The sequence below is a fragment of the Aythya ferina genome, assembly GCF_964211825.1.
Source record: "Aythya ferina genome assembly, chromosome: 3".
In the NCBI taxonomy this organism is placed as follows: domain Eukaryota; kingdom Metazoa; phylum Chordata; class Aves; order Anseriformes; family Anatidae; genus Aythya; species Aythya ferina.
This window is the reverse complement of record NC_140298.1, coordinates 70897617-70910596: the sequence shown is the minus strand read 5'-3', so window position 1 is coordinate 70910596 and position 12980 is coordinate 70897617. Positions and strand designations below refer to the sequence as shown.

The window sequence follows — 12980 nt, the reverse complement described above, 5'->3', positions numbered from 1 at the left end:
TTTGTGGGCTCATAATGTTACAAATCCATTGATTTTTTTGGACACTTAAGAAACTCAGTCCAGCAGAGTATAGCATATACATAGCTTAATATAAAAGAGATACACCTGTGCCATAGGAAGTAGACCGACTGGGTAGCAACATGATGTAACCAAAATAATACTACACCCTAGGAGTTAAATTTCCGACTTGTGCTTATTTTTTATCTTAAAATGCAGTAGTAACTTTCTTTGAATGAAAAATGTAGTACACAAACTAAATAAACTTTTACCCAACAGAGTCTCCAGTATAATTTTTTACATCTATACTATTCAGATAATTGTCTAAGTAAATTGAAGGCCTGAATTAAGCCACTAATGTAGGGCATACAGGCAGGAGTGTAACAGGTGGGGACCAGACTACACACTGAAGGCAGTTAAACACAAAGCAGTCTGTATGTGCAACTACCGAGTGTTCATGTTGTGGAATTTCAGAATGCAGCGTCTCGATGATAACTGAGGATGCAGTAAGTAGAAAATAAAAGCACCATCACCTGCTGGAGAAAGCTGAAAATTGTGAGCAAATTTAACTGTACTTCAAAATTAATTAAGAGGTCTGACAGTGCATAGAAAACTCATATAAGGTGCTTTCTACATGGGACTCTACTAGGTGGTCTGACCTTGATATACGTGGTCTAAACATCTCTTATTTGCCATCATTCTGTAAGACATAATCCCTATAACTGTTTTTATGTTTTTAATGGCACATAGTATGCTTTGATGAAAGAAAGACAGAAATGGAAAACTCCCATTTATATAGAAATGTTCTAGTGAACAGAATACTAACTTTGTGTTTGTGTCTCAACGTTTCGTATATCTAGTTTGATTGCTTTCCTGTGTCCCTGATTAGCAGTGCAGCTGTTAGTTTTTAATGTTCTGGCAATTGGAACAGAATTTGCATTTTACTACTGCTTGCTTTTGTGATAAAGGATTTCTTTTTTATAAAACAAGCAGGTTCTTTGGAACAAGATGGCCAGTTGTTACTAAATTTCCTTTTAATGTTAGTGATGGAAAAATCCTAGACCAAATGTTTGAAATACTCTAATTTTGATGTGTTAATCCCCTGTTGCATTTGTCAGTGCAAAAAAATTTTTTTTGGAATAAAACCTTCAGAACGGATTTAGCTATATTTAGTTAAGTTCAAATATAAATGCAACTCTTTAATCATTTGCTCGTTTGGTACAGAGAGGCATTAACAGTTCTCACATCTTTCTCTAATCAGGAAGTGTTTGAAAAGGAACAGTCTATATGTTCAGCAGAAGAGCAACCAGCAGAAGAGGGGGTAAGTTGAGAACAAATGTTCCTCTTGCTAGCCGAAGAGAACTTTTGAGTTACTAAATTTGCCCTTCTCAAGCACCTTCTTCAGAAACACTTACTAAGTGTCTCTTGAACTCTGCTTTCTAACTTTGGTTCTCAGCTTTAAAATGCTTGAAGTAGAGTGGATACCTGAAGTTTGATGAACAGAATAAATATTTTAAATACTATTTTCTTACAGCAAGGAGACAGCAACAAAGCGAAGAGCAAAGGATGGCAGCAAAAGAATAAAGGAACCAAGAAAGCTTCAAAATCAAAGAAAAAGAAGCCGTTGAAAAAGAAACCTGTGCCGCCTTCATTGCAGCCACCAAAACAGCAGAAGCAAAAACAAGCTAATGGGGTAGCTCATAGATTCATTGATACTTTAGTTTTATGTTCTGTTTATCATTCTTAATCTGATATTTTTTGTTTTGTTTGTTTTTACATTTCATTCAGTGCTTCTGTAAAGCATGTTTCCTAAAATATTCTTTTTCTTGAGATTAAAAAATTATGGATAAAATTATCAGTGAACTCTACCCTAGTGGGGTTCTTGTGGCCCACTGAAAATTATGCCTAACTAGTTTAGAAGTCTGGCTTCATATTCCTTTTTTAATGGTTTTGTTATGCTGCCATCTGGGATATGGATTGTTCTATACCTTATACTTTTTCTTTAAGGGCAAAAAATTAGTAAGATGAAGTTTTCTTCTGGTAAATTAAACAGGTTTAGTACCTTTATGCACCTACTGCATGGTGTTTTCTCCATTTCGTGGGTCATGCTGTAGGTATTTCCTCTCTAATTTTTGTATGACTTCTCTGAAATGCATCCCTGGAATCAAACACCCTTTTCTCCTATTTGTGTCACGGATACCATATGGGGAAGGAAAATTGCTTCCCTGCTCCTCTTAGGACGTGAGGTGAAGAAGACTGATCTTCTTTGTAGATGTATTCCGCCACACAGGAAGAGCGTAGATCAAAATAGGAAATGAGAGTTAAAATAAGAAATGAGACCTTAAAACAAGTGCTGAAAATGTTGCATACCACAATAATGCAGACAAACTAAGTTAGAGGTGGGTCGTTTTGTTTTTTCCCCTCACTAGGAAGTAGTTGCGAAGGAAGAAGAAGAAGAGATCTCTGATAAAGGAAGTGAATCTGAAGAAGAAGAAACAAACAGGGACTCTCAAAGTGAAAAAGATGATGGAAGTGACAGAGACTCTGACAGAGAACAAGATGAGAAACAAAACAAAGACGATGAAGCTGTAAGTCTTGCTTTTTCTTGAAGGGTAATGTTGCCTCTGGGCTTGAGAGAAAATGCATTTTAATCCTCTAGCATCCCCTCAGGCTAGGCAACACTAGGATAAAGAAGTAATATTGGTACACCAGAGGTTTTCAGGCCTCATTCTGGCATAAGAGCTCTGTCATTGCAAGTCTGTTTTAGAAAGAGTAGAGAAAGGTCTTTGCAATGTAGACAAAGCATAAAAATGAAAAGAGAAAAATAGCTTAACTTCAGGGAGTGATTGCAATGTTTCTTTCAGCTTAATTTGATTACTATCTGCTGCAGATTATCATATAATGCCTCTCCTTTGAACTTTGTTCTTTATATACAGTACCTATTGTATACTGTACAATGCATACTATAAGCATGTTGTAGTTGGAGGAACTGTTACATGTACTTAATATGAAAACTCTACTGTTGATTACTCAGTCATTTGAAACTGGGGATTAAGAGGTTGCAATTGAGAATGAAGCACTGTGGTTGTAGATGACTTCTGCACCACAGTGGAAGACTTAAGAGAGGCAGCTGGAAGTCCAATACAGGGTGAGAATAATCTTCTGACTGGGTGGGGAAAAAAGCTTTTAATCAAGACACTTACAGATTAGATGAGTGTTTATAGGTGGTGCAATAGTAGGGAGTTCTGAATTTGCAGACTGATCTTGCAGATCTGGTTTGTTTTTTTTTTTTTAATACCTACATTAGTGATTTCATTAGCTTTAGTATTTGATATATAAATATATATTTTTAGCTTTTAATTGTACTGTATAATTTAATCTTTGTGTGCCTTTCCCATTTATAAAACATAGTGCAGTATAGTGTAAGAGCTTGTCATAGGTATCTTTTTCATAGGCTAAAATTTTTCTTCTTTCGGTCAAGAGATGGCTAGTGCACAGTAACTCGTTAAATTTGTCTTTGACAGGAGTGGCAAGAATTACAGCAAAGTATACAGAGAAAGGAACGAGCTCTTCTTGAAACCAAGTCGAAGATAACACATCCCGTTTACAGTCTCTTTTTTCCAGAGGTCAGTAATAGAAAACATAGTTGTGACACATGAGAATTAATATAATAAAAAATAATCACTCTATATAGTTTTCCTGTAAATACTGGACTTAAAAAATATTCTAATACTTGAAGAAATTGCTAATCTTTACCTGAAAATGTCTTGCTTTCTAAAGACCCCTTCCCTGGAACTGGCATAAGCCAATCATGGAGCAGTCTTTTCTATACAGCTTAAAGATATAAGGTCAGCTGTGAGGAGGTATCAGAGAGAGAAGAAGAGGATGCATTTAAGAAGGGTGTCTCGGTACTGTAGGTAGGTTGGGGTGTGTCTACAGCAGCCTTTGGCTTTGCAAGTTCTATCAGTTGTTACTTATGCAAACTGCTGACGAGTTTGCAGGTGTCTGAAAACCCATTACAACAATGCAACCATGAAAAGGATGGCATTTCTCAAAGTGTGGGTTTTGTGTTCTGAGCAAGTGAGAAAGCTCAGTGGGAGATGATCAGATTGGAACCAGAAAGGAGGAATATTTGGCCATGCTTTCTTTCCGGGCTGGTGGTTCAGAGGGTTCCCTTTAGCTTCCTAATCAGACAGCAGGGAAGCAATTTAGGGTGTCTTCTCCTGCATTGTGCTGGCTCCAGTAACAGGGAGCAGAAGCAAGGCTTATGCTTCCTTTTCTGGATTAAAGGAGGTGACTGAGATGGGGAAGAACATGCTGCCTCATGACATCTAGCTTTGTATGAGATTATTGTAATGCTGCATTTTCCTGACATTGTTAGGCAACTTCTCATCTCTGAATACAAATTCTGACTGTGTACCAGTATAACAGAAAAAGTTGTACTGGTATTTTGCTCTTGTATCTGCCTTAGATCACGTCAGATGCACAGCAGAGTTGTTGCTTGTTGCTGCAAAGGCAGCTGGCTTCGGTCATCAATTTAACCTCAAATAGCGTATACTATGCACTGTGCTACAGGGGTGCTAACTACTAGTTGTTTTTTTTTTTTTTACTGCACCAAAGGTTCCTTCAGAGACTTTGCTTATGCTCCCAAGTAATAAGCTGCTGTGTGTAACAAAGCTGTTGATAGATTTGATGATAAAATCAAAATGCGGTACCATGGTTAAAAAAGGAAATACAGCTCCGAACCAAATATTTGAAGGAAATGCATGGTATTGTAGTTGTAAATTTTCTGTTTTCTCCGCACTGATTTCCCAAAAGTTGAATGCAGCTGCAGTTGGAGCATATTCAGAGTTGATTTGCAGAATCTGAAAGAAAAAACCTGAAGAACAAAACTCTGGTTTATTTTTTCCTCTGTGATTTATGGTATACTTAATCACAGTTGTTGCCAGCTCAGAGATGCAGAGTTACGGATGAAGTGTTGTATTAATCTTTATATTTCCAGGGTTTATGGATGTTTGAGTGTTGCTGAGCCTCATTGGGACTGCCTCCTGAGGACCAGTATGTGCTTTCATCAAAGTTTTTAGGCAGTTGATTACTCTGCCAGTGATGCATCTTTAATCTATGCAGGTTCCTAAATAATTATCTTCTGCTTCCGCAACCGTAGATCCAGAAACTGCACAGATTGTAGTTTTGACATTTTTAGGTAGAAACTAGCCCTGGTATTCCAATTTCATGAACATACTGGTTCCCTGGCATGCCAAACCTTGCACCCATCTGTTAAAGGGCGCTTTGCCCATTTGCCTGTTAGCTTGCCAGACTCTCACAGGCACAAACTGTAAATTCCACCCAATAAGAGAGCGGAAAATGACACTCCTGCACAGTTGTCCTTTCTATAAAAAATTACTTTGCGTTCAGGTTCTTCACTTCCAAAGAGTTTACTCTATAGATTTCTTCGAGCACTAGAGTAATGAATGATATTTCTTTCCCCACTTGGTTGGGTGTTATTTTTACCAGTTTTTGTGAAAATTCAGTTGACAGTTCTGTACTTTCCTCTAAGGAGAAAAAAAAAAAAAAAGGATTCCTTGCCATTAAGTGTGATGGAAACATACACAGCATATAGTAAGTCAGCACACAACGTCAAAACTAACATCTTGGTACAGAAGATGATCTTTTCTGTTATGGTTAGAGGCCTCACAGGCTCAAAATGGAAGTAGCCATGTCTGTAATGGTTCTACCTTCTTTAGTTCTTGTTCCTCAGTACTTCTGTGGAACACAGTGCTTCTACTGTTTATCTTTCTATTCCTAGAGCCCCCTTGGGATTGACATTGTATTTTCTGTTAAAACAATTTATGCCTTGTAATCACGTGGAACAGTTATTCATAAATAAAATCACTTGGAGGAGCTGCAAAAAGGACTTTTGGTTCTACAAATTCTGGCCTTAAATTGTATGTGAATAGGTGTGTTTTCTGTTCTTGGTGTCTGTTCTAAACGTGAAGAAATGCTGTTGCTTTACCGTGATGCAGTTGCTTGTACTTTCATACACTGCAGTGAACACATTGAGTTAATTTTGTACTTCTCAGCTGTGGGACTGAACAGTGCTGATCAGGGTCTCTTGGATGCTGGTGTGTGTGTTTTGATGTTATAAATCTGTAGTTTGCTAGGTGAATATTCCAGTAAGATAGTGATAATCCTTACTAGCATAACAACTAGTCACTTTAAAAGAGGAAAAAAGTTATTTAGCATTTGTGACTTTTTACATGTGTTACTTAAATTTTAGGTTAGCAAACCCTGGTTCAGAAGTGTTCAAGAAGAAAAAGAGAACAATTAGGATTTTAGACTAGTCTACACTTTTTTTAGTCTACTATTTCAGTAGATTTAAAAAAAATAATAATAAAATAAAAATCTTCAAATTCTATATGTTAACAAATTCTATACATTAACAGTATTTGATTCCCACCTGTGGAATTTGGAAGGGGCTCAGAGGTTTACTGGGAAGAGTACTTTGTCTTTCAGCATGCTTTGCTGTGTATGCCGACCTTTTCATTCAGGCTGGGTTTCTGTCAAAGGACCTAAGGTAGTATTAGATGGAGTTGGGGAATGTTGTACGTGCATGAACTTGCTCATTAATCCTCAGTGTACACAGTTCTTCAGAATGGTTCCATGTTGATACAGTAAATCGGGCTGGCTATGAATGAATGAAACCTTTAGAGGCCAACAGTTACTTGTGATAACCTGTTTTCTTTCAGTGCGTGGCATATACTATTTATTTTGTTAATACATAAATAAGAATTATATAAAAAAAAAAATCCCTTGTATCTGTATTATAAGGACCAATGAATCATAATTAACTGCTGTAAACAGTACAAATATCTCTTTGTGGCTTTAACATTCCTGTTTTTTAATATTTCATTTTATTTTTTGAAAGGAAAAACAAGAATGGTGGTGGTTATATATTGCTGATCGAAAGGAGCAGATGCTAATATGTATGCCATATCATGTTTGTACACTAAAAGATAAAGAAGAGGTAAAGTAGTGGAAAAATTTACTTTTTCATTATTGCAAAGCTGTCCTAAAGTGTATTATGGTATGCAAATACATTTAATTCATTTCATTTTTTTTCATACTTGATTCTTAAAAAGGGAAACAAATTTTAGTGTCCTGATAGAAGTATGCAAGAGCCTTTTAACCGTGAAAGTTGTTAATGGAAAAAAGAAAAAATAATTTAAGCCTTTCAACTTCCTTACCAGATCATAATTTTTTCCTGATATCAAAAGCTGATTAAACCAATATTCATACAAAATAATCATTCTTAAAGTTATACAAATATGTGAGAAATACTAAGTGTTCTTTTTCTGTAAAACATTAGCCTTGGCTCATCTGAGCCTTTCCAAGACTGTAACCTTTCAGCTGTGTTCTTTGTGTTTCTGAAAACTGTAGATTTGATGTATTTGTTCTTTCAAAATAAATTTTATGTTCCATTTCAAATAACAGTAAACTAACACTTTCAGCAGACCAAATATTCTTCTAAATCCACACAGGTTAGAGTTAGGAACCATACAACAGGAGGAAATTGTATGCTAAAAAATGTAAAGCTACTTTGGTCTAAATCAGGGAAAAAAAATGTGACTATGAATATTAATCTTTCTTGGAAGGTATTGTGCTTGGGTATTCTTTGTATTTCTGCAGATACTCTATCATATAGGAATTCTCAAATATAGGTCACTTTAAAAATAATATCTATATTATTCAGTAATAATATATTTATTGCTCATTAGAGTACTTGGTTAATTGTTCTAATATGTCATTTCAAAGGTGTAAGAACTCATGGAGTGAATTCTCTTTTGCAGGTAGAGCTGAAATTCCCAGCACCGGGCAAGCCTGGAAACTATCAGTACACAGTTTATTTAAGATCAGATTCATATATGGGTTTGGACCGGATTAAACCATTGAAGGTGATGAATGTATTGTGTTTTTGTATTATATTAAAAAGTACTTCATATAGCTATTAAAATCCTCAAAGCCTCGTTATCTACAAGAATTCAAGATGTCCTAATTTTAAAATAGTTGCAAAGAGTGGCTTTCAAGTGGGTTCTGCCTAATCCCAGTAGTAGCGGTTTTATGATGGATTTAAATGGGACTAAAGGTTGCGATGCTTTCCAGTGTGTGCATTTTTTAATCTATATTTTCTTTAAAAAAAAAAAAAAAAAAAAAAAATTGCAGTGTAATTTGCGCGGTCTTTGTATCTTGAGTTCTGCCATGCAATTTCTCTTAGTCCTAAAAACATCTAGTTAATGGGAACGTGCCATATTTCTGGAAGCAGAATTTTAACTGTCAATTTTGTGTGGCATGTCCTTTTTGGTTTTGTTTTGTTTTCTCAAATGGGTGTGTATTTTTTGTAACGCTTTTCTCCTCTTTTCTTCCTTTCTTTCTCTTCATCCAATTACAGCTGGAAGTTCATGAAGCAAAACCAGTGCCAGAAAATCATCCTCAATGGGATACAGCAATAGAAGGTGATGAGGACCAGGAAGACAGCGAGGGCTTTGAAGACAGTTTTGAGGAGGAGGAAGAAGAGGAAGAAGATGATGATTAAACAATACTGTTAATTGACTACAATATCTGCACACACTGCAAACTCTTGGTCTGACTGTGGAACTGTACAATAATCGAGAAACACAGTACAGAAGCTTTGAGAAGGCTGAGTTTAATTTTTCTTTACGAATTAAGAGTGCATTATGTAACTTCTCAGTGGAGGTGAAACAAATCTGTTGCCATTGATACAACCTTGGAATATGCTTATGGCTCATTATAGCCTTCAAGTGCAGGATGGTGCATTTGTTTCAATTGAAAATAAAAGCTTTTTTATTATAAATGTCTGAAAGTGTGGGCTATATATCGTCTGATCAGTTTAGGGTCAAATTTAAATAAAAGGTACTATTAGCTAGGAGCCAACTTTAAACAAATTTTTCTGCATTAGGAATTTATTTTAGAAGACATTTCAGTATAGTCGACGTTATGAATCGTTGTTGGTTGAAACAACATCTGCTCAACTTTCAAACTTGGTTCTGTGGTATTCTTTCAATATTTTGCTGTGATACTGCTCACATCATTCATAGCTTTAAAAATCTGTTTTACTTAACTTGATTACTCTATATTGACTTCATACCCATTGCCACATTCCATATATTCTGGAGGGCTGCTTTTTTAGAACTGTTGCCTTTTAATGCCCAAGATTATTATGGAAATCAAACTTTTTTGACTCTGCCGTAGGAAATAGTAATGGCTTAAAACATTTTTAAGCCTTTATTTCACCAGATCAGCAGAAGATCTGAGTCTTTTGATAAACAAAATGACTGAAAGCAACTTTGGGACCATGTGTTAGATAAGTTAGTGGCTTTTGCTAAATACCTTTGTAAAAGGTACATGCTGAAAGCTGAAGTGCATTCTTAAATCTGAATCTACCTGACACGATCAGAAACATTTTAAGAAGTAAAATGCAACGTGCAAAGAGTGCACGTTTTGTATCAGTTTTCAATTCCCACCGATAAACTGGATATTTTGATGCCTGTTTGCATTTGTAAATGTGCATCTCTTAGAGGTCTTTTTCTATTTTCAGTCTCCTTCAGGTGTGTAAACAAGGCAGTGATTCTACCCAACCCCTGCTTGGAAAAAATAGTCTGATTGGGCAATAAGTTCAGGGAAGAGAGAATCAAGGCTGTTGGTTTATTGTGTGAGTTGTCAAAATCCACAGACAGATTCTTCTTCTCAGCTATGGAAATGTGATGCTGTAAGACGTGGGGCAAGTTGTCGGGCGGAGAAATTTCCATCCTATGAAAATCACCCAAAGCCAGATCAGCTGTGCACTAATTTGTGACCTTGTTTATTAAAAAGGGATGTCACTTTAAATGCAAATTTACATTGATATATTCTTTGTAATTGCAGTAGTTGCAAATAAAATTTGAAAATGTTCTACATGAGATTATGGTATTTTTCAAAGTACTTCTGAAGTGCATATCATGCAGGAAAAACTTGTAAAACATCAGAAAACATGAGCAGTGTCAGATGGTGAAAATAAAGTATGGAGACCAGGTTTAAATTAAACAGCTTATACACTTGACACCTTTAACTCCATTTTTCATTTGCAAAATGCAGTAAAGAATTAAAAACATAACAAACACAACACTAGGTGTATTTGAAAGTCTTTCTAGCCAAATATTACACTGATGAGAGAAATGCTTGAGAAAGAGGTGTTAGGCTCGCTGTTATCAAGTATGCAAAATTAATGTAAAACTTGCATTGTTCTGCCAGAACAACTCGTAGCAAATTTGCAGTGGTTAAAAATTGGAGAGTGATTATAGTTAGGAGTCAAAACTGATAACAGAAAACTGATAACAGCATGGGAGGAGGTGGGTGTTCTGACTACTGGTTCCTAAATTTTACTATTAGAAGTCAAGCTGTATACTTGCAAGAGATGAATGCATTGAAGTCGTTTAAAAAAAAAAAAAGTCTTTGGTCTGTACAGTGAATTATTTTCTTCTTAAAGATTAAAGCTGACAGCTGGGATTACACTGGAAGTCTGAAAACCATGGATAATTATTGAACTAACAAAGGCTAAATCTAATACTCCAAATGTGGGCCTGCTGCATAGCCAAGGTAACTTAATAGAAGATGCAAGGAAAGGAAGTGCAGTGGTATTGGAAATCTAGTTCATAACGTGAAGGCAGGCTGGTGCTTTCTCTCCTAAAAGTATTAACTCTATGGCTGTGCATCAGTTTGCATCATCTTCTAAGAGGGGTGTGAGGAGGTATTTAAGAGCTTCATGCGGATATAAATGCCCACTGCAGATGCACAGCTCCGAGTGTTATGTTACTGCATTGTTAGTTGGTCCCTCGTGTGGTCTGACCATTAATAACAAGCTTTGACTAACAATTTCACTTGTTAATCAAAGATTGAGTAACTCTCTCTTAAATAAGTTACTGGTATAGGTAAAACTTTTAGCAGGAAGAAGCAATGTTTTGCATTTACTGTTGTCTGTCTTGCTTTTTGAGAGGATTTAGGAATGAATCGAACAAATTTTTACGCTCTTCTGAAACTCTGGACTAGTAACTTGAAGAGTAAAGTTAAAAAAGCAGTAGAAATAAAATTTCTGCTGCTGTACCCCTGTGCACTAGTGTCCTATGCATAATTTAGAAGTACCTACTTTTATTTCTGTGTAAACAGACTTGCTTTCTCCCTTCTGCTGTCATACTCCATTTTTTTTTTTTTTTTTGCTTTCTGTTGGAGATTGGAGCAGGTACCCATGCAGCTGGACCATCCAGCTGGGCCGAGATGCTGCAAATCACTTCCAGGCTCTCAGAAGCCATTTCCCTAGGTCTGTGCTTGGATTTGGCTGCAGGAGGCAGGAGGGTGATGCAGCACAGCTGGCCCTGCTGCTTCTGGCCTCGCTTAAACACTGATATGGGATGCGGTGGTAACTTGTGGTTGGCAAATATAAGTACTGTGAAATACATCTAGGGTAGGTCAATGCCGCTTCTTGAAATAACAGGATACATCTGAAGTAGATATGTGTAAATAAAAGGAATAGATTTTCAAAGATTTTTGTTTTGTAATGGTCCCACCTCCCAAAATGTTGTCAGTGGTTGGTTGATGCTTTTGCTAGTCTGCTGCACGATGACTAGAAAGTTATGGTCATGCAAAAATGTGGTAAATGCTTTCAAAATTGCAAATGTCTTGTAACTGGAGGGAAAAAATCTTTAAGGTGTACAAGAAGAAAAGATGCTTCTATTCAAAATTGCATAATTCCAGTAATTCCAGCTCTTCCTCCAGCAGGGGGAAGCAGGGGCATAAATTTCTTCAGGAAACATTGGGATTGTTCCAGTTGACACCTAGTTTGTTTTTAGCTCCAGGTTTGGGTTTGTTTTCCCCCTTTCTGGAGGAGGAAGGCATAGACAGAGGTTTCCTTTATCTGTTTCCTGCATTTTAAACTATTGTTTGCTCAAAACTAACATTTTCTTCTATTTTTATGCCTATTTTTTTCCCAAACTCCTTGCTGACTATTCATTTAAAGACTACTGAAGGAAACCCTTTATAAGATAGGAATGACTATAGGATTATTTAAAAATAAAACCTATATTGGAAGTTGAGTGTATGCTTAAATTCCTTTTTATTTAGTAATTTAAGCATCTGCTTTATTGCCAGTGTTATGTTGGGACCTTGGCAAGTTGGGAAACAAACACGTGCATGAGGTATCTTTGGGTGATTCCTGCTTGGTATTGAACTCTAGATATAATACCAAAATCGTTCCCATTGCACATCTGTGTGACTTTCATGGCTTGCAGTTTATTTCATATCAGTGTGTAAAGTTATTTTAACATGCAACTTGAGCCCCCACAGAAGCTATTTAGTTGGTAGAAATAATTTTCTGCCAAAGTCATTTAGCTTTGTCACTCAGTCAAATAGTGGAACAGTTAACCACCAATGAAACTTATAATAAATCTAATTAGCATAATAGATTGTAAGGCTAATTATAATATTCTAAAGCCAAATTACATACATTCTACTTAATGTGTGTTGAATCAAGAAGCACTTTCAACTTCTCAGTGTGTATAACCCTTCCACATGTATGCTTTAAGAATTAAACAGGGAAGTTACATCACCTGCATAGGATTTAATGGTACAAAGGAGACTTCATGGACGACCTTGAGAAATTGTTTTTAATTCATCCACCTTCATTTTGAAGTAAGTTGAGTGCTTTCCTTTTCATGCAAGCAATGTAAATAGCTTTGCAGACAAAGCTGGAGATGTTTATATGTTCTGGAGAGAAAACCTTAAAAAAACAACAACAACAACAAAAAAACCATGTAAAAGGTAAATTTTCAGGAGTTATATTTTATTTTCACCCTGAAGAATCAATATGACCCACAGAGTGGTGACTTCTGGGAACTGGTTGGTATGATCACAGTTGGGAACAGAAAACTTTGTTTACA

The 12980-nt window shown here is 36.2% G+C and overlaps 1 protein-coding gene across 2 annotated transcripts in view; it reads left to right on the top strand.

Annotated features, from left to right (window-relative positions):
- SEC63 (SEC63 homolog, protein translocation regulator) overlaps positions 1-8866 on the top strand; it is a 53705-nt gene extending 44839 nt beyond the window's left edge. For both annotated transcript variants that reach the window (XM_084513328.1, XM_084513327.1), the window contains 7 exons: positions 1259-1318; positions 1532-1690; positions 2427-2585; positions 3522-3623; positions 6923-7021; positions 7845-7949; positions 8444-8866. In XM_084513328.1, the coding sequence (XP_084369454.1) occupies positions 1259-1318; positions 1532-1690; positions 2427-2585; positions 3522-3623; positions 6923-7021; positions 7845-7949; positions 8444-8587 (828 nt within the window). In that variant the 3' untranslated portion in view covers positions 8588-8866. The remainder of the gene's footprint in view (positions 1-1258; positions 1319-1531; positions 1691-2426; positions 2586-3521; positions 3624-6922; positions 7022-7844; positions 7950-8443) is intronic.
- Positions 8867-12980: the final 4114 nt, after the last annotated feature.